The following is a 20,932-nucleotide window of genomic DNA, read 5'->3' as shown; positions in this document are numbered from 1 at the left end:
TATGCAAGAGGAGCATGAAACTATGTTTCAAGAAATTCTTGATTATCCCATATCTCTTAAATGTCTGGCAACATGGAAACAGATTTCTTCTTAGGGGCTATGTTTGACTTTGATAGCAACAACCCAAGTCACAGTGGGGGCAAATGTGAGGAAGGGAACTTGGTGAGCAGACACATCATGGCATCTATACCAGCCCATCTCCCCCACATCACTGATAGGCAGGACAGAGATCCAGACGCCAAGAGTCTTTCATCAGCACTTGCTTTTGATCTTTATTCTGCAACCAACATCACATACTGAAGGAGGGAGGTTACATATCCTTCTTTTTACCACCCTCCTTTAGCCCCTTTCTTCTTTTTCTGCTGCTGTTTCTTCTTGGTGGCTGGAGCACCCGCAGGTTTTTGGTGCCTGGGAGGGATGACGTTACTTGTAGCCGATACAGCTGCCCCGCTGCCAGGCCGAGGGGAGGTAGGTGGGCTGCTGGCAGTTCTACTGGCATCCCTGCAGGAAGACAAGAGAAAAAGACACCATGTGGGTTCATAACCACCTGCAAGATGTGGTTATATGGTACTAATACAGGAAGCTGACAGTGAAAAGCTGCAGCTGCCCCATTAGGTAGCAAGCATTATGAGAGGGCACACATGCAAGGACATCTTAAATAGGCTTCAATATGCAGAAAGAGCTGGCAGAGGATGGGAACGTCTCAAAGGGCAGCAATCACCTCCTAACTGATGTTCACTAGATGGTGTAAGTCCCTGACAATGAAAGCAAGGCTAACTTTTGAAAAGACATGTGACAGCTCATGCAACACACAAGAAGCCTTTCAGGTCCCACTCCTAAGCAGTGCAAACCCAGCATCCTTCCTCTCAGATGTTAGTAAGACACCACCTTGCTGTCAGCCTTCATACACAATGGTAATTCTCGTTCCAGCTCAAGTAATCAGTGTCATCTTAGAAGAAAGTACAGTTGTTTTCTCAAATCATGGCTAATGCTTCTGCAGCTGCCAAAACACTTGAAAGCAAATTGCTCAAGAGAAGGCATGCAAAATTCATCTCATCGCCAAAGGAAAAGTGCATTAAAAGACTATGAGAATTTTATTTGCACCTTGGCACCTTCAAGCATGCCTATCCTATCACACTGGTTTTCAGGAACCTATACGGATCTCCAGGGAGAGCAGCTGTTAGCAGGTTCCAGCAGCAAACATGTCCCATGTGCTACCACAGCTGATGCCGTGACAAAGTTGCAGCAGAGCAGCACACACACAGCCCTCCCAACTGCCCAGGAATGAATCCCTGCATCAACCCTTACAAAACAGGTACTTACAGTTCAGAGGAGCCAGTTGTGGTTGAACCCTGAGTCCCCTTGCCAACCTGATCCTTCTTCTTGCCCTTTTTCCGTCCACGGTAGTAGGACCGCTCTCGCATTGGAAGCCACCGCTCAGGGTCGGGAGTCACCTTGGGGTCATAGTTCTTTGGCAGCTTTCCTGCAGAACATCCAGTGCCAGGAAATGAGATTGGGGTCAACACACTAGAGGCATCACCAAGGGACACGCATGGGATGTCAGTAGCTGGGCAGTGCAAAGAGACCAGCAACTACATCATCCTATCAGGGTGTTGCTCTGTTGCTCTTGCTTCTGAGGAAAAAATGCCCCAACCAAACAAGCTATCCAGGTTCCCAGAGACCCAGTCCTAGCAAAGGGCTCTAGCTCCTAGGGACCTGCAGACTGGCTACTTGAAGAAAGAATCCGTAGAGCTCTCTGGAGCTGTGCTGTGTCAGCAGCTAGAAAATACAACTTACCCTTCTTTTTCTTCTTCTTTTTCTTTACTTCCCCTTGTCTGAAAGGAAAACAACACACTGTGACATAGCAGAGACAGAGCAGACAAGTCAACTAAAAATTAGCTCTGGAAGAAGCTAAACCATTCCCATCTCTTTAAGAGCTTCTGCTGCTGTCTGCTGCTGTATAAAGCTACTTGCAGTTAAAGGACAAGCTCCTTTTCCACCAGCCTGCCTTCTACAGCTATTCCTTCACCATACCAGGTGTGGTTCTTGAACCACCCCAAAGAAGGCTGCACCAGAGCTATAGCAATAAAATGAAATAAAAAATTTAGCAGCCTTCTTTACCCTTGCTCCTTCTGCTGGTTGTCTCCAGTGAGTTTGCCAGCTTTCTTCCGAACATAGGTTGCTCCATGGGAGTTCTCCAGCGCATCAACATCTACTTTTAGTGACATGGTGTCTGAGGAAGGCAAGTGTTTGCTAAGACTGCAAGGGAAGAGCTCAGGGATGCAAACCAGCAAGCATAAACACTCATGTTCTTCCAGACAGCAAGAAGCAACCTCAGCTTGAATAAATTCTCTCTGTTAGCAATGCAGACACCAGATAGGCTTATGGGCCTATTTCCATCTCTCTCACTAGCTCCTTACACAAGTTGGAATGAGCTGCTTAATTGCCATCTGCCTCATTTTTTCCTCTGTAACATGAGGACACAGGGAACAGCTTCCTGTGAAAGCAGCTCAGGTGACAAAAGCAGTATGTAAACCAGATTTTGGGTAAGCAAGAGCTTAGCCATATTATATCAGTCCTGCATTATTACCACAGGTTTAAGATTCTGACAGAAAAGACGGACGTGCTCTTATTTTTGGTTCAACCTTGTCTTATTAATTCTCAAAGAGAAGAAGGCCAAAGATAAAAAGGTCCTGAGATATCACAGTAATGAAGCCAATTAGAGAAATACTGTAACTCCAGACAGCTTGACCTGAATATGTAGCTGTTCCAGTGAGATTCCTTACCTTTTTTCCAGTAAGAGTGGGTCTGAAGTCCCCACCCAGCTTAAAATACAAGGAAGTAACACCCAAACACCTCTTTCACCACCATTAAAAGGATACACTTTAGCTTTTTCAGGGTCAACGAGGGAATAGGCAGAGATGAGCTGTGCCAGAGTATGCACGTCTTTTGGGTTTTGCCTTTGTAGAGGAAAAAAAGATCCGAAACAAAACAGAAAAGTTTTGTTACCGATATTACTCATCCCAAAGACTGGTAACACCACACAGTGCTTGCTGCTGCAGCACAGTTGCTATCTGTGGGGACAGACATGTCAGGATGTAGTCTCCTCCAGAGCATACCACCAAACACCACTGGTGAGAACAACTTCACAGTATCATGAAGCAGGCAATAGAAGAGGAAAAACCCAGTAGCAAAGGCAAGTTAACACTACCCCCAGTAAAAGATCCCATTAAGTGCACAACAGAAACTAAAGCCTAGACATCCATGTTTACGTAGCACTAGAAAAAACTGCATTCCAGTGCCCAAAGCAATAGTCACTGCACACAAGAAGCTTCTGGGATAAGTCTATCGGGTTTTCAAGTGAACATCAATTATAGATCAAATGAATTATCTCCCCTTCTTCCAAAATACAGCCTTGGATTAAAGCCCCTGTGCAAAAGCAACTCTAAAGGACAGCTACTAGTCAATCAAAATTGTCAGACGCTGCCTGCCACCAGACAGCTTGCAGAGGACTCTGGGTGGAGACCTGCTGCTCAGCAATCACCCAACTCACTTCCAGAGCTCCTCCAAGTCGCTGATTGCTTCCTTCTTCCTGCCATGCTTTAGTTTGAAGTTGGCAGCTTCCCTTATCAGTGACAAATGGACAGGAGACTTTGGCTGAAAGACACAGCAGCCATGATTAGTTCTTTATTATCACAGCATGGAGCCCAGCTCTAGCTGGCTTTAACGCCCCTGAGGCTTGGCCAAGGAGAACTGAGCTAACATCCTATCATGCAGAAAAAGCAGACCACCTGTGCACTCTGGGAAGTGAGGCAGAACTGCATGGGACAAGGCAGCTTGCTGCTTCACCATGTTTTTCCATCAAAGAGAAGTCCTGATTGCTACGTTTAGGCATCCATTGATGCCACTCTCCTAATCTGACAGGAGCTGCTGCTCCTTGTTTGTAACATCTAAAATAATATATTATTGATAAATGCTCACAAAACAGGAGCTCACATGTCTCCAAACCCCCAACTGGATAACTGCTGGGGCTACGCATCAACAGGAAAAGTTGAATTGGATGAGTTAGAAAATTCAGAACAGATTCTTGCACATTAGCTCCTCTGGCCTGACTTGCCTGGTGCTGCTGATACCACTGGATAGCCTGTGTGAAGACTTCAATTGCACTGTCAATATCCTCTTCATGACTGTACATTGTCACCAACGCAGACACCTGCAAACATTCAAGAGCAGTATATAGCAGATCTTAATGCAAATTGTCTATAGCCAGAGTCTCAGCAGTTTAATGATGGGATTTGCCAAAAGCAGAGTCAGTGTGAGCTTTCTGCTATCCCTAAAAAACAGCTGTGGTAACTGGCCGGATACCCAGGCCAGATCCTCCTACCCAAGTCACTCCCAAAGGAACTCCCCATCATCTTTTTCCTACAGTACAAGCCTAAAATTGCATTCACAAAAGGACCCTTCATGTCCTGGCACTTTATTTGCTTATCACAGGACAAAGTTTCATTCAAAAACTTTTTCTCCCCCATTCTCGATGCAGAGAGATATGAAAAATGAAATCAGCACTGAAGAGATTATAAGGACACCATCCATTTGCCAATATCCCGGTCACAAGTAGAGGTGACCCAGGGCAAGGAGCTGTTATTGCTAACAGCCCCTATAAATTATTTTGATCATTCACACTTACAATTGGAACAGATCCACAACTTTGAGCCCCTGTTCAAGATCCTTATGCTGAACATATGAGCATTTACATCAAGCATTTCTGAATACCAGATGTGCATAAGCATGCAGACCAGGCTGATGCTGCAGGGATGGGACACAGCAGCTTCCACCTAAGGCCTGCTGTCCAAACGCTGCTTCTTAAAACATCCCAACAGTACATACCAGCAACCAGCAGTTGCTCCAGTCATGTTATGCAAGTAAATGCAGGACTGAGAGTCAGGACTGAGTTACATAACATGCAAGGACTGAGAGATTATCTACCAGGGAGTGGGAACATAGAAAAAGAGCATCCCTCTGACAGGCAGAGTACTTCTGTGGTATGTTCAGGCTACCTGAAGCAAGTTATAATAACACCACCTTTGTCCAAGACAAGGAAGATGGGCTCAGAATCTTTGCAGACACTCAAGCCAAGTGGAAACCATGGGGAAGAGGCAAAAAGGAGCAGGCAGTGCAAAGGTCTCCTTCAAGGGAAAAACCTTACACAGTTCAGATGCAGTTTTGCTTACCATACCAGGCTTGTGCTGCAGTTCTTCTATGCTCCTCAGGATCATGCAGGCTTTGGTGACACTGCCTAGAAGAGAAACAAGGAAGAACACACTCTGAATGGAACCACAACACCTGATCCCACCAGTGAACTTTGAGCCAAAGGTAAACAATGGGGACAGAGCAATTCCTCTTCTCACAACATCTTCCCTATTCTAGGAATTCAGGACAGGCCTCCATAAAACGGATCTTTCTGCTCTTTGCCACATCCTGCAAAGGTACAGGATTCAAGGCTATCAGGGAGCTCTCGTCAGGCTCAAGTCTATGCTGCCTAACTGCTTACAGGAATGGTACCATTATGGAGCTTCACACTGCTCCCAAAATCCTGCCCCAGAAGAGATTCAGCCCTATTACTCACAGAGACTGTGGGCACTTCTGTCAGCAATCTGTGGAGCCTATATATCCAAATATTAAGTTATCAGCATTATCCTGCCATAGCAAAATATATGTATTACCTGACTGAAAGTATCTCTGCTCTGCACCCCTGTCACAACAGTGACTGGAGCAAAGATTGCCCTGAAGTCTGGTTTTCTTACCCCTTGTACCATTGTCATGTGCAGACACTTCCCAACAAAGGAGGACTAGATACCTTGAGCAATTTTTAGCTGGGCCATCGTTAGCTTGATCTCAGCTGCATTGGCAGGGTGCTGTTCTGCAAAGTCCTGAGAGTCAGAAGAAACAACAATTAAACTTGTGTGTGGGAAGTAGGCTGCTGCTTTGGTGAATCATATGTCATGCTGAGTCACAGCAAGCTGGCAACAGCCAAAGGAAGCTTTCCAGCACAGGCAGGCTTCAGCACACAGCAGAGAAGGACCTCCAAGTGTGCCCTTTCAGATTTCTGTCCCAGGCCAGTCACTCCTTCCAAAGAAGGGTTGGAAACTGCTTCTAAGCAGAGCAGCAAAGCCTACCTCTTACCCTAGAAGTCTACTACAGCTACCTAAGCCTAAAAATCAGAGGTGTAAGGAAACTATTTCCCTTTAAATGCAGAATTGTTCAATTGGGTATGAAAGCTTTACAGCAGCACTAAACCAAACAAAATAAGGAGTCAGGCCTGGAAATTTAAACTAAATGAAACAAAGGGAAAACAGCACAGGAGAACACAAAGTACAAGTTTAAATGGCGCTTGGCCAACTTTCTCTTATCTACCTGCAGAAGCACTACGGCCTTTGCATGCTGCTTCTCACGACACAGCTGGGCTGCCTGTATAAGCACAGGGAGCAGATGCTCAGGGCTCTGGGACTGCAGGCTTGCTGACAGCTTGCGGCACTGATCTGCCTGCAGTGGAATGAGAGAACACACTTTTCTCAACATTGTGAGGACCTTACACAAGGCTAAGAAACCAACAGTATATAAGAAGACATACTAGTGGTGACTCCCCTGAAATGAGTACAAAAAACCAGGAAGTCCGCTTAGTGGCCCTTCAAATACATCTAAGAACCCCCAGATCCCTTTTGACTTCTAGTTATCTCCACACCATCCTCCCTACACCAATATCCAAGTCACTAAACAAACAGTTGTGTTTTTATGGATGATTTTACTTTTCTGCTCATTTATGTGCCTAAACCAAGAGGTTCTATCTTCCGACAAAGAACAGTGACATCTCTATTTTTGCCCAGTCAAACTCCTGTGGATTTAATCCATAGCTACTTACTGTAGATCAGCTTCCCCTACCTGGTTAGTGTACATTGCAAGCAAAGCTTTGTTGAATTCAATGGCCTGGAGCTGCTTCTTGGAGAGTTTATGCTCAACACCTTCTGCATTAGTCAACTTCACCTTTTTCTTTGAATCAAAGACATTTTGGTCCTGGGGAAATCGCACATCATGAGAAGATTTCACTACATTCCTTAAATAAGAAAAGGTCCCTGGGTCTGCAATTTAACTACTGTTTAAGAAAACATGTTTAGTGATTATCTCCCTTCTCTCCACAGAAGCAGAGAAGTAAACTGAGTAACCACAATGAAAGTGGCAAGGTAATTCTATACCTTGTTAATAGTGATGATATTATTTGCAATGACAGCAAGGAGTCCTACATCTGTTGGCCTGCAGATAAGAAAAACAGAAAGCATACTGTCACTGAACAGTAGTCTGTCACAGACGGAAGGCTGAGCATTTGTTTTTAAAAAATCCTCTTACTTCAACTTAATTATTTGATTGTAGAGCTGTAGAGCATCCTCTGTACGGCCCTGCAGTTGCATGATATAAGCCATCTGACCATGAATAATAGCCAGCTCAGCCTCAATGTCTTCCTCTGTCACATCCTGAAGGAAAATCAAAGCAAAAGTAAAAAACTGCTATCTCACCTCTCTTCCAGCTTCAGCATTCTGCTGGCAAACATCTGTGAGAATTCCTGGGTAGTATTAGCAGCAAAGTACCCCAGCTACCACAGGTGAAGGTTGTAGCCACAGCACAAACAGAAGCATATCTGAGTTAAACTAGGCGAAAAGAAAGCTTCACCTACTCCAGCTAGAATCTGAAGATTACCTTAACTTGTACATTCAATCTGCCCCTTTGCAGTGATTGGTTACAAATTCTTTCTTTGTCACCACTCACTCAGCATGTTCATCCCTAGCAGGAATAGGTCACAGGGAGGTTTCAGACAACCTATACTCTTCTACCTGCACCAGAACAGGCAACTATGCAAGGAACACAGCAGCAAACAGCCTGCAGTGTCAGCTGCTCTCCTGCAACAGCCATGAGGGCTGCCCCAGCCTCACAAGCTGGTACTAGCAGAGGAGCCCTGGCTCTCCTCTGGCTCTCTGCACTTTGTGACTGCACCCGCTGCCGCAAAGCAACAGAACAACATCAGGAACTTACCGAGTCTTCTGACAGTGACTGGCGGCACAGCTCTACAAGGAAAAACAATTTGAAAAACACAATTTAGAAGGATTTAGGGGGAAAAATCAGGCAAGAGGCATGGGGAAACAGAATTTTTTCATGTATCCCTGAAACTTCTGCAAAACTACAAGGGCACAGCAGACTACCAGCCTGATGATGGATGGGACTAAGCATGAGAGAGCAGACTGTGCGATGCAGAAGAAATATTAAAGGCACAGAAGAGACTGTCCCTCCCAGACACTCATTTTCTCTCCTGAGCAAACTTCCTTAGACCTAGCTTCTGGTCTTTCCCATACGGATCTCTCAGCTGGAACTGCTTACTGGTCTTGTGAGTTAAGTGCTGCAAGCCTGCAATACTTAGCTTACAACACCCTTTACGGAGCAGCAATTCTGTTAGTTTTCAGTACCCATACTAGTCACTTCTTAAATTTTCTCATCCTTCACCAGAACATCACTTGTTTGCTCTCCAAATGACTACTATCAAAGGACACACGCTTAAATTACACATGCTTATCAGTTGTATGGGACAGGTTTTTTTCTTCATCAAAACTGGGACAGAACTGACCTATTTATCTGCAAGAGCAATTAGATCAGCAGAAACTAGTCCTTCCTGGTCCTCTCCCCAGCTGTTTTTTTTTAAACACAAAAAATCCCCATTTCACTCCATAGAAAAAAAAATCCTCTTTGCTAAAAAGCTCATTTACTAGCTTATACTAATTCATACCATGAAGTATTTTGAACTCTTATAGCATGTATTTAAATACATACTCATAGTAACAAAATCAGGAATTAGAATAGATGGCACATCTCATGCTTATGAGATTACACTCACATCTACTTTCTGCTTCATAAAATACACAAAGCTCTTGAATACAAATCAGGGGGCTGTAGGAGAGACAGGAAGTGGTACATGCTGCACGGCTCTGGAAAAGAGTTGCAGAGGAACACTTCCCCAAAAAGATTTTACAACAAATCCTGCTGCTTGTCAGTTTTTAAATTCTCAAAACCTCTTTTCCTCTGGTTTGTGTCTACAGAGAGCAAATAACTACTTATACCACACAAAGCTTCCCTCTCACCTCACCAGGCTCTTACCTTCTGCTTTTTGTAATTTTTTCATTGCTTCATTCAGCTTTCCTTGCCCAATCAATGCACATGCACTGTTATAACACAGCTCATAGGTAGCTTCTCGAAGGCCTAAATCCTCCTAGCATGAAAAACAAATATAACATTGCATAAACACCAACTGACCTGTACAGATTTAACATGCAACAGACACAAACCAAAGTTTTCCTGTACATATGAATCCTTGAAAAATAAATCTAAGAAGCAAATTTAACAGGGCACCTGTTAAATTTAACACCTGGCAAGTAAGTTGCAGCACAAAGGATCTTCCCACGCACTACACAAAGTTAGAGGCAACTGACAAGACAGCAAAGAAACTGCAGGCTGAACCTGGGAACTACTTAGGCTGGTGCAAGAGGGCAAGAGCTGCTGATCTAGAGGATTAGAAAGTGGATCCACTGAACAGAAAGCTGAGCATGCTGTGTACACCTCCAAGGGCAAGGATTTCTAAACAAATGTGAACATTACAATCTTTACTGCTCATTAACAAAAATATTCCCAAGCATGGCTGGGTGATCAGAGCAACTACCTTTAAACCTGGGCAAGAGAGTAATGAGAGAGAAAAGTGGTAGTCACCACGTGTTCCACTAATGCAGGTTGAAAATCTAATTCTTGCTCTGCTGTGACATCTAATGGTACAAGCTTTCTAGAGATCAAAAGTGAAGTATAATTCATATATACATATATACATATATATATATATCTATATCTGAACAATAACAGCATTTATTTCTCCATACAGGGAAAACCACTTGGTGATCTTCAACACATTCAGAAATCTTTATGAGACAGGAACATATTTCTATCCCGTTCAGTATCTACAATTCCAATACAATCTGTATCCTTTATTCCTTAGCTCTCACTCTTACACCCATAGACACACATACTCACTTACTGGCACCACCTTCTCCCACGTGCTTTGTGCTGCCACAACAGCAGAGAGGTTGGTTTTTCTCTCCTCCTCATACTCATCCTGGGAGTTGCGGATGAGATCCCTGTATGCAGCCAGACAATCGTCGTAACGCTCCAGTCTGTACAACTGAGAAAGGAAAGGGATTAACCCTCAGAACAGTATTTTTCTATGCACGTTGGTAACTACAGCCTCCTTCCTCCCTCCCCATGGACTGAGGGCAGCAGAGCATCTTATGTTTTCTAGCTGAACATTACTAACATTTGCATCTACCTTTAAGGGCAAACTATACAGACTACACTTACAAGGACTCAAGCAATGACACCAGATACCTGCACCAAAATGACACAGCTTTTACTCCTAAAACAGCTTCTTTAAGTGCATTAGTTTACTCAGTTTTGTCCTAAAACTGCCTTCTACCAATTTAGATTGCTTCTCTAAAAAAGAAATTAAATAATGGTCTTTCATGCAGCTGAGGGAAGATAGTCAATTCTACACAAAACTGTTCTGATCAACCAAGAAAAAAATGAGAAGAAAAAGCATAACTTCTTTTCTGCATCATTTTTAATGCCTGAGATGTCAGGTCCCACAAACCATTCCTGAACAGGTATCTAGTGCAAACAGATGGTTGAACCACAAACAAATCCCACCAGTTCTCTTCCTTCCTCAACCAGATGGCTAATACCAGGCCAGACTCAGGAAGGGAGTGGAAGTCACCAATGTATTGCTTTGGTTCAGTGGGAATAAGATGATGACTCTGCTGCCAGAAACAGGCAACTGAAGCTCCACTGAAGTCTGAGCAGTTGGAACCACACCCGTCCTTACCTTCAAGACAGAGAAGGAAATTCTGTCCCCATACTTGCCCACCATTACAGGAGGGACAAGGCATCTAGTATATCAAACTCCCATGAGGAAGAAAAGCTTGTAATTACCACTTGTCCATAAAGCTCCTTCAGTTTGTCTGTCTGCTGACTGGCACTCTGAATGGTCTTGAGAGCACTTTCAATACGGTTCAACCTGTATTCACAGTAGGCCTTCTCAAAGGCAATAACATCACTGCAAGGAAAGACAAAGGCTGACAGCATGCACTACAGTTTCCACTCAACAGCATTCACTGACATATAACCAGCCCGAATAAGTCAGACTCCTACATACCAAACACCCAAATATGTGATCCCAGATTACTGAATTATGTATCTGTTGAGCACTGAAAGAATCTTCTATCTACTTAGTGTTCAACAGAGAAAGGATATCAAAACTTCATAAAAAAAAAAAAAGGTTCCTTATTAATGGCATTTCCACACACATTGTATTCCAAATCCTCTTTGCTCCAGGCCGCCTACTAATTATGCTAATCAAATGCTTAAAAGGTAAAACAATAGCAAATTTCATTCCGTGACATTTTCTTAAGAAGGCATTACGTTGCAACGAAATATTGTTACAGCAAACTTTTAATCGACTCACAGAAAAAGAGGGGGGGGAAAGTATAAAACACAGTCCAACAGGCCAACATCAAAACAAAGGTAACATTAACCTATTTTGAAATATCATCGCAGCAGAACTGCAGCAAAAGAGTTTGCTTTTACCAACATAACATTGGCTTCAAAGCAAACTCACACTAGCAGGGAAGCATTCTCAAAGAAGCAGAGCCTTGAATGCTATGTTCCACTTACCCCCTGAGTTACCACTTAAGCCAAAGGAAAATTAATCAGCAATTTGTTTAGTTCATGCCAGGGACCACTTATTGTCAGCTTTACTTTGCCTATTAAAAGTTAACTCAGTTCATCTGAGTATTAAGGAAGTTTGAAAATTAACGGCATTTAGAACTAAAGCAAAGCAGCCTCAGTGCAGGACAGGAAAACTTCAAGACAGACCAAGAACCACCACTTTCCTTGTTCTGCAGGACACAGAAACAGACACACAGTAGAATGAGCTGAAAGAAGTTATACGAAGAACTCTGAAACCAGTTTATTACTACATAATAAAATAATAAGCAATAAAACTTGAATTAAACCTCTTTTGTCCCAGGAAAGAAGGAATTGGTGAAAAGGGTAATCATATGTTATTCAGATGCAAACAAAAACAAAAGTATGTTTCATCACATTGATAACTTCAAAACACCTTTCTGGGAAGTTCCTTAATAAGAACAGCATCTGAAATACAAAAATTTTGCTGCCAGCCAGTTTGTGGCTAGCACATTTCATCCTTGTCATTGCACAAAGAGCATACTATGAGAAACAAAATTAAAATCTTAAGGAGACAAATGCGAAGCTTGACTTGTTCTCAAACACAATTTGTCTCCAAGGTCCTGGTTTTGAGAGGATGCACAAAGGATTTGCACCACCCCAAAAGCTGAGGCAATTCCTTCAAGCTGGCAAAGCAAAGGATCCTAAGGATCTGCATGGTGAGAAAGCCAAGCAAAGCCAACAGCTTGCTGCTACCAACAAAAGTTTATCCCTTCTCTCTTCCTTCCTGGAGAGATCTGTCCCCTTTCCTCGTAGCAGCCATGCCTCTCAGCCACATCTACAAGCAGAATTAGCATGTGAAGGTGGCTGAAAACTTGGTTAGGGACGATCCTGTCAACAGTAAGAGCAAGATGTTAGACTACCTCAAAAGCAACCAGACCTTGTCTCACCTCCTCGCAAAAATATGTCACTGAGAAGACCAACCCCAATGTCTTTGAGCATATTCTGGCCTTTATTTTGTTGCCTTATTAGTCCCCTCCACTGAAGCTGCAGCAGCTTCTCAAGGACTCAGGAGTGTCATATTCTGTAGAGCACAGCAAGACACAACTCACCTGGTTAACACTTTAGTGTGGGTATTGATTACACCAAGGGCTTCCTTGAAGCTCCCAGTCTGGATAAGACACACTACTTTACAATGAAGTGCAGTCACATCATCTTTGTTGATCTGCAATACTGGAGGAGAAACTAGTTTCAACACAACCATCTAACTCATAATCAAATGCATTCAGGCTTTGTAAGAGATAAATTTTGTTACAGCAGCAAAAACCCATCCTAAAGAGTGGTCACATCAGCTTAAAGCACCCTGGCATGGCTTGCTTTGGCTCAGATCATGAAACAAAACCCATCAGGATAAAAGAATCCAGCATAAATCCCGAACTTATCAGAAGCGTGCACTGTGCTAATATGTCTGGAAGAGCTGAACCAAAGGGGCTATACACACGCAAACCTTTCCTTGGCATTTCACTTCCAAGCAGAGAACACAATGTCAAGGCCCCAGTGCCACATAAGAGATACTCAGGAATGAAAACAGCTAGTAAAGAAGAACAGTGCGGCTCTTGTCAGGGCGTCACTTTACATGCTAAAATTTTCTGCCAGTGGATGACGGTGAGGGAAGACTAGCAGAGAGGCATGGGTTTTGCCATTTGACTTTTTCATGGATGCTAGCTTTTCCAGGACAGGAGATTAATCCCTACTGCCTATCAGCAGCAAAGACAAAACTTTTAACCACAACGTGCCTTATAGTGCAATTCCGTTTTGGATGCCAAATCACCAAAACAACACATCTCAACGTGAACTCTCCGTTTCGAGGAAATTACTGCTCCCAAGTCAATCCATATGCAGAACATCAATCCTCCAGTTCCCGGAGGAAAAACCCCTCCTTCCTCCCACGATCAAAACAGAAGGAAAACCCACAAGTAACTCCGAAGGCCTGACCTACAACAAAGGATACCTGATGCAACACAAGCACCCGATGGTCGCGGTACAGCAGCGGAGCCTGGGCCCCGGCTGCCCCTCTTCCCTCTACCCCAACGCAGTAAGATCCCCGGAGCCTTTGCCCACAGCCCTGCTCCCGGCACCAAACCTACAGACGGACACCACCCGCTCCCCGCCACACCGCCCCTGTACAAGGCCAACGAGCCCGGGCAGAGACCACAGACCCGCGGGGCGGGGACCGGCGTTGTAGCCGCACTCACTCTTATTGACGGACTTGAGTGCGCGGGCGAAGTCGCCGTTTTGGCCACAGCGGTTCACTTCGCTCCACAGCCCTGCCACCGCCGCCGCCCCTGCGGCCGCCGCCATCTTGGCACCGGGACTAGACACACGTCGCGGCAGCGGCGCTGCGCCGGAAGCGGAACTACCGAGGGGCCCCGCCCCCAGCGGGCGCTCGTACCCTTCCGGCAGCCCCGCCCTTTCCGGCACCTCCCCCCGCCTCGCTGGGAGCTGCCGCTGGGCCCGTGTGCTTTGATTGTCTCACTGTCCAGCTTCTACTCTGTGAGGTGTAACAGGGGCCAGTGCCAGTTCTGCACCTGGGCAACCCTTGTGGTATGTATAGACTGGGAAACGAGAGGCTGGAGAGAGCAGTGCTGTGGAAAGGGAGCTGAGGGTCCTGGTGAATGGCAGTTGAATGTGAGTCATTGTGCCTGGCAGCCAGGAGGCCGAACCTGTCCTGGGCGCATTAGGCACAGCCAGGGAAGGGAGGGGGTTGTCCCGCTCAGTTCTGCACTGGGGCGGCCTCACCTTGAGTGCTGGGGGCAGTTCTGGGTGCCACAACATAAAAAAAAACATTGAGCTGTTAGAGAGTGTCCAAAGAACGGCGAAGGGCCTTGAGAGGAAGCCGTATTGAAGAGCGTTGGAGGTCACTTGGCCTGTTCAGCCTGGAAGAGAGAGGGAGACCTCACTGTGATCTTCAGCATCCTCATGAGGAGGGGCAAATACCGATCTCTTCACTCTGGTGACAGGACTCAAGGAAACGGAATGGAGCTTAGTTAGGGAAGGCCTAGGTTACATATCAGGAAAAAATTCTTCACTCAGAGGGTGGTGAGGCACTGGAACAGGTTCCCCAGGGAAGGGGTCACAGCACCAAGCCTGACAGAATTCAAGAAGCTTTTGGACAGTGTTCTCAGGCACACGGTGTGATTCTGGGAATGGTCCTGTACAGTGACTGGAGCTGAACTCAGTCATCCCGACAGGTCTCTTCCAGCTCAGCATATTTAATGATTCTACTGATTTAATTTCCTTTCATGAAAGAGCTCTGCAGATGTAGCGCCTTAGTCACTGGAAAATAATTCCACTCCTCTTCCAATTTTTTGACCAAAGCATGCATGTGGAGAGGGAAGGGGTGACTGAGCACCCCAAAAGGATTTTTCACCAACTCCTGTTACTTTCTTCTGCTAAAAGACTGGCATCAGTTATGTTTTCAAATTTCAGAAATATCATGAATACAAATATCACAAAGGCTGTGTGTTTTTTAAAAATAAAAATTGTAGAGTTATAAACACAATCAGAGGATTAAGGTGGCCATCCAACATATCAGGATTTGGCTTTCAAACAGAAGCTGAAGAAAAAACTGCAATGTGAGGTATGACCAACAAAGTTAGCTCAGTGCAACTTGGACACTGGCGCCTCTCTTTATAAAGCAGTCCCAAGTAAAAACCACAAATACTCGCTCTGAGCAACTACTGAGCAGTCTGGTGTCATCTCTTCCATAGGAGTAAAAAACACATTAAAGAAAGGAAAAAGAACAATTACCACTTTAAACAAAATACTCTTTTTATTAGAGTATTTTTGATTAAACATACAGAACTCAAGATTGCTATTTAAAATTTGTATCGCTCAAAGTTTTTCCCTCTAGAAGGATGGTAACACAATCTCAGTGCATATTATATGGAAGGATCATACCTCTCAAGTGTCCTGCTCATAAATCAGAGCAATACTGCTTGTACTTGGTGTGCAAGCAAGGAGGGAGTGCTCTAATGCAATCAACAAACAAAAAATACACCACCATACATACACAGTCAGCCCCATGACCAATGATCCAGAGAGTAGCATCACATGTATTCAGGAATGAAAGAAAACAGTTCCTGACCATGAAAAAGTAATAGGTAACAGACTCATATTTGTACAAGGCCTAGGCATTCCTCCTTCATAAGGACTGCAGAGGGCTGAAACTTTAGCCACTGGTTTGGAAGATTTTCTGAAGCCTCCATTGTATTGGGGGCATGGGCGCAGAAACCTTGCTGAGAAAGGGAAACCAATGTGATCCTACAGCCCTCGTGCAGCTCCAAATGCCACCATCACAGGCAGCCTGGTGAAGGACTTGCTTGTGCTTGAAATATGTCTGCTCTGGACTGGCTTCTGCACTGGAGCCTTGGCACCTGCTTGTTCCTCAATTCCACATGCAGGACATTAAGAAAGCAGTGTGTGGAGGTACCTACACCCCAGCTGCTCCCACTTGCTAGTACCAGTTCCTTGAGCACACCCTATTGCTATCAGACCTTGTATATATTCATATACGTTTACAAACACATACATATATATATATATATATGCAGACTTTATACTTTGTTTGCATCCACGCATAAATACTACAGCCAATACCTGCAGTTCTGTACCTTTTCGTACTTTTGAGCAAAACCTAAGCAATTGTCAGCTTTCAATTACACATGGCTAAGTTTCATAGACTTATTTTTAAAGAACTGAAAAATGTTTAGAAGTTAAGTTTGGTCAAGGTCATCACTGCACGTGGTACAGGCAAACCTGCTTAAGTGGTACTCATTAACTGTGTTGTGATGGAATGTCCAATGGCAGATTTCTTCAAATAAAAAAATCTGGACAATTGAGAGGTATGCAGAAAACTTGTCTTAAATACTTGAAGCTACATGTGCAATCTTACAGAACACAAGCTACAGTTACAGACAGAGCAGTAAATCTTATTAACCAATAATGCATAAGAACTTAAAAACAGTCAATGAAATCAGTTCAGCCAGTGACTTCCAAAAAAGTTGTGCCTCAGCTGCTTTGAATGGGGGGAAAAAAGGAAAAAAAAGGTGGGTGGGGGGGAGGAAACTCAGGCAAGTTTAGCACAAAGTTTTAACCTACATTTTAAAAGCTGTTTTATTTTATATTTATATATATATATATGCTATGTATAAAATAAATTTAAAAGGGGAGGAGGAAATAGCTTTTTATATGCTTCAAATTAACACAGACCAGTAGTTCCATAAATGAGCATTTTACCATCTTCGTGGTAAAAAGCTAACTTAAAAGTTCAAAACCATACAATACTTATAAATAGAAGAGTTCAAAAGATACTTTTTTAAAAAAATGGAATTTAAACATCATTTTCTCTTCCCCTACAATACACTTCAGTTTTGTACGTCAGCATCAATACATTTACAGAGTATTTGAATGTCACATCCACAGAATTGGTAACAAAGAAGGTAAAAGAGCTAGCGGTGTTAAAATTTAGGACTTTTCTCCCAAATAACTCCACCTGCTCCCCAGCCTTCTCCTGAAATGAAGGCTATCAGCATTCATCACCCGGTCTGAGGTATGGGCAGAAGAAAATCTGCAACAGGTATTCTCCAACCCAACTTGCTTCCTGCTAAAATATAGCAACAATCTATTGATATGGTAATTGGCAATGGTGGTGGGCAATCTCTTACCTCCATTCAGCTTGTATATAATTTAATCCTGTTATTTAAAAAAAAAATTTAAACACAGTATTAATGCTTAACTTAAAAAACAAAACAAACAAAAAACTCCACCAATACAGAAAAACCCCACCAAAACCCATCAACTTTAAATCTTTGAAATTATGTTTAAATGTTGTTCCTGGTTTAAAGCTTCACATAAAACATTGGACAGAAGGATGATAATTTTAAACCAAGAGAGCACCTAAAAACATACCATAAGTAAAAATTAAGTCAATAATCTCTCCACTTCATAAAAACATAGAAACCCTGTCAGCAACAGTAGTACACTCAGAACGAACAACATCAAAAGGAGCATCTAGAATACTCAAGAGGCTTGCTACGCTACTTCTCTTTATTGCCCATTCTCTCATTTGTATGGATGGCCACTGCATGACAGGATGCCTGTGGATAGTTCTCTTATCTTCCTTTCACCACTGCTGCCAGCTGAAGTCATCATTGCTGCCAAAGACCAAGAAAAATCCTAGGATCGTGGCAAAGATGACTGTATTCCCAGTAAGAACAAGTGCACATGCGCCCCAGTAAATCTGTGAACAGGGGAAATTCAGTTAGATGCATTTGCAGCTGAACAAGACAAAAGGTAACATCTTATTGTCCCATTCTTCACAAAGTTCAGTAACATGTCCATGATGCAAGAGGTGCTATCTCATAATCTATGGTTACACCAAGCTAGGTTTACCCAAAATTACTTGACAAATTCACAGCCAGCCAAGCAGCACTGCAAGTTTCTTCTAACTGTACTCAAAGCATTGCCTGGCAGGCATAACTGGTTTGATATGTAAAGTAAGGCTTGATAACAGCATCAAACACATCTGCAGCCCAGCTATGCTGTAAGACTTCTAAGAACAGATATTTAAGGTCTTCAAAACACCAGAAAGTATCCCAGTAACAAAAAAGGAGGTGGATGTTTTCACAGAAGAGTAAGTGGATTACTCAAAGGGTGTGAGGCATTCAAACTGCCCATCTGAACTGTTCTTGCCTAAAGACATTTATGAAAGTGTAGTCCATGGTTTTGACTAGTGCTTTCTGTCATTCACATAAACACAGTGAACTTTTGAAGTATTTTAGTAAAAAGCTATACATTGGGAAATATGTAATGAGAACTTGGAAGTTTAAGAAAATGACACCAATATAATTTACAATATAGTTTACAGTGAGTACAAAAATGCTTTCTTTTATTTGTTTTTTTATTCATGCTTTAGCCCAACTATTCCACAAATTGTCTTCAAAGTATTCTTTATACTTCTGTATTTTGTTACATTCCTGTTAAATTTACTGTCTCATTTTCTCTGCATTGCACTGTTAGGCTTTATTCCATGACCACATGAAGCCACTGACAATCATGATGTTCTGCCATGCTCCCATTTTTGCATTGATTTTTCTTGCAAAAAAAAAAAAAAAAAAAATCTTATTCTAGTTCCAAAAGTATGTAATTATAAGACTTACTCAGTGCATGAAAGCTTTACCTTCAATAAACAAACAAGCACAAAACTCAACATTTTCTACGAAAAAAAGGACAATCACAAGTTGAAATATTACTAACCAGTTCTGCTCTTGCAAACACTATGGGCAGCCCAAATGCTGAGACCACAATGCCTGTTGTAAGGAATATTGCCAGCTCCTTGCAGGCATTACTTGTAGCATCCGTGTCATCTACCAATCTTCTTGCTATGCAATACGGGATAGGAGAAAGGATGTAAAAAAACAGAACAAACAGTGGCCAGTATTGGCTGAAAAAGAAATGAGAAGAAAAGTTTTAGTTAACTGGATTTATTTCCTGCTCCTCCTAAAATCAATGCAAGGCATTTTCCCCATTCAACATCCCCATTTAGGAAAGACAAACAAGCCCAGAGAAGGCAAATCCTTTACCTTGGAATGAGCTGACATTAATCCAGACCATGTGCATGAGTGGCTTCAGCTGACTTCTATGGCAGGAAAGCTCACTAACAGGATTCATAAAGCAAGATTTCACTAGGCAAGCCTAAATCTAATGCCACCTCATAAGGTGAGTTCAACTCCAAGTTTATCCTGTCAGCTGTACTTAAAAGATACCCAGGCAGTTTCAGACTAGATTTCTCAGGCACAGAAATGCAGGTGCACGTGTTTCAATAAAACTTTACTGCATTGTTTGAAAGGCGACTGCATAAGGGTCTCCTTCACAAGGGTTCATGTCACTAGCACTGGGTTTATAAAAAAAGAAAGCTGGCCTAAGCATTCTAGTCATATATGTAGAAACTGCAATTCACAACCAGTAACAGCTCTATCAACGGGATATTTGGTATTAATTCAACAACGAATAGGTAAATTTAAAATATTTTCCGCAAAGTCAGCATTTACTTGCAAAGAGTCAAAGCCATAGGCCTTACTAGCTGAACACTTGGTCTGCTACTTTGTATCTCCAGAAAACCAAGAGATAGAAATCGATGTCAGGAAAGTACAGATAGCAGCTGCAATTCGTAAGATGCTACATTACAAGTGTGAGACACAGCCAAGGATCCACCTGATTGTCATCAACAGCCCAGCTGCCCCTATGCAGCCACAGAAAACGCAAATGCTTCCCTGGTAACACACACTTGCTGCCCACCTCGGGAGATACTGCTACCTGATGGTCAGTCACAACAGGACACCAGTTGAGAGAGTCAGGGCAATGCATCCTTTTTACAGTTTGCAGCCAGACCTGGTAATTTAACTTTTGGTAATTTAACTTTTACTTTTTAGGAATAATTAAATCCTGGATTTTTTTTTCCCTACCCCAATATTTCGAAGCAAAAGTCAAAAAAGCCCAACCAACTAGAACACCCAAAATAATCCCACCAAAACACCCAAATAATCCCACCCCAAAAAAGTGAGGCCCCTCCTACACAGAGAGGACTTAGCAATCTACCATTACGGAAGCCAGACTCCTCTGAAATTACAAACACACATAAAAGAAATAGAGAAAGGGAAAGATAGTGCACGATACTTGTATTGGGGCAGGGCACATCCGAGCATCAAGAACATCAGTCCGACCGCTCCCCCAAAGGACAGGCTGATCAGCGCTACAACGAGAACAAACCAAACCAATATGAAAGGTGCCACGCACCGTGCAAAAACCACACCGACCGCCGCCCGCAAACGAACGCGGGGCTCAGCGCAGCCCCGGCCGCCCGGCGTAGCGGGGGCACTCGAGGTCCCGGCCCGGCCCTCCCCGCGCCAGCCGCGCGCACCCGCCGTTAACCGGCCGCCCTACCCCGCCCCGTGCGCACCTTTGATTCCCGCCATGGCGCCGCCTGCCCGCCAGCCGCGCGGCACCGGAGAGGTGCGCGCCGGAAACCGGAATTGCCGCGCGGAAGCGGAAG

General features: G+C 43.6%; 2 protein-coding genes across 2 annotated transcripts; both read right to left on the bottom strand.

The window, feature by feature from the left end:
* Positions 1 to 245: 245 nt before the first annotated feature.
* Positions 246 to 15,589, bottom strand: SRP72 (signal recognition particle 72). Its single transcript, XM_056490123.1, has 19 exons — positions 14,076 to 15,589; positions 12,933 to 13,053; positions 11,068 to 11,191; positions 10,121 to 10,264; positions 9,196 to 9,307; positions 8,083 to 8,114; positions 7,402 to 7,526; positions 7,251 to 7,308; positions 6,940 to 7,071; positions 6,415 to 6,543; positions 5,858 to 5,930; positions 5,232 to 5,296; positions 4,118 to 4,213; positions 3,554 to 3,657; positions 2,883 to 2,960; positions 2,122 to 2,259; positions 1,798 to 1,835; positions 1,324 to 1,483; positions 246 to 501 (listed from the first exon to the last, which is right to left on the bottom strand). Exons 1-19 carry the CDS (start codon positions 14,179 to 14,181, stop codon positions 327 to 329), a joined length of 2,010 nt encoding a protein of 669 aa, XP_056346098.1. The 5' UTR covers positions 14,182 to 15,589; the 3' UTR covers positions 246 to 326.
* A 37-nt stretch (positions 15,590 to 15,626) lies between these two features.
* On the bottom strand, positions 15,627 to 20,922 carry LEPROTL1 (leptin receptor overlapping transcript like 1). Its single transcript, XM_056490126.1, has 4 exons — positions 20,840 to 20,922; positions 20,557 to 20,632; positions 19,138 to 19,324; positions 15,627 to 18,121 (listed from the first exon to the last, which is right to left on the bottom strand). Exons 1-4 carry the CDS (start codon positions 20,853 to 20,855, stop codon positions 18,005 to 18,007), a joined length of 396 nt encoding a protein of 131 aa, XP_056346101.1. The 5' UTR covers positions 20,856 to 20,922; the 3' UTR covers positions 15,627 to 18,004.
* Between the last annotated feature and the right edge of the window lie 10 nt (positions 20,923 to 20,932).

The sequence above is a fragment of the Oenanthe melanoleuca genome, chromosome 4, assembly GCF_029582105.1.
Source record: "Oenanthe melanoleuca isolate GR-GAL-2019-014 chromosome 4, OMel1.0, whole genome shotgun sequence".
Lineage (NCBI taxonomy): Eukaryota > Metazoa > Chordata > Aves > Passeriformes > Muscicapidae > Oenanthe > Oenanthe melanoleuca.
The sequence above is the reverse complement of the archived record's forward strand: the minus strand, read 5'-3'. Positions and strand labels throughout refer to the sequence as shown.

Coding starts and splice junctions, on each gene's coding strand:
- SRP72 (XM_056490123.1), bottom strand. CDS start 14,181: ATGGCGGCGGCCGCAGGGGCGGCGGCGGTGGCAGGGCTGTGGAGCGAA. Junction 8,115..9,195: donor AAAATTACAAAAAGCAGAAG/GTAAGAGCCTGG, acceptor TTTTCCTTGTAG/AGCTGTGCCGCCAGTCACTG. Junction 5,297..5,857: donor CCAGCTAAAAATTGCTCAAG/GTATCTAGTCCT, acceptor TTTCTCTTCTAG/GCAGTGTCACCAAAGCCTGC.
- LEPROTL1 (XM_056490126.1), bottom strand. Junction 19,325..20,556: donor TGTGCCCTGCCCCAATACAA/GTATCGTGCACT, acceptor TTTCTTTTTCAG/CCAATACTGGCCACTGTTTG. Junction 18,122..19,137: donor TGTTTGCAAGAGCAGAACTG/GTTAGTAATATT, acceptor CCCTGTTCACAG/ATTTACTGGGGCGCATGTGC.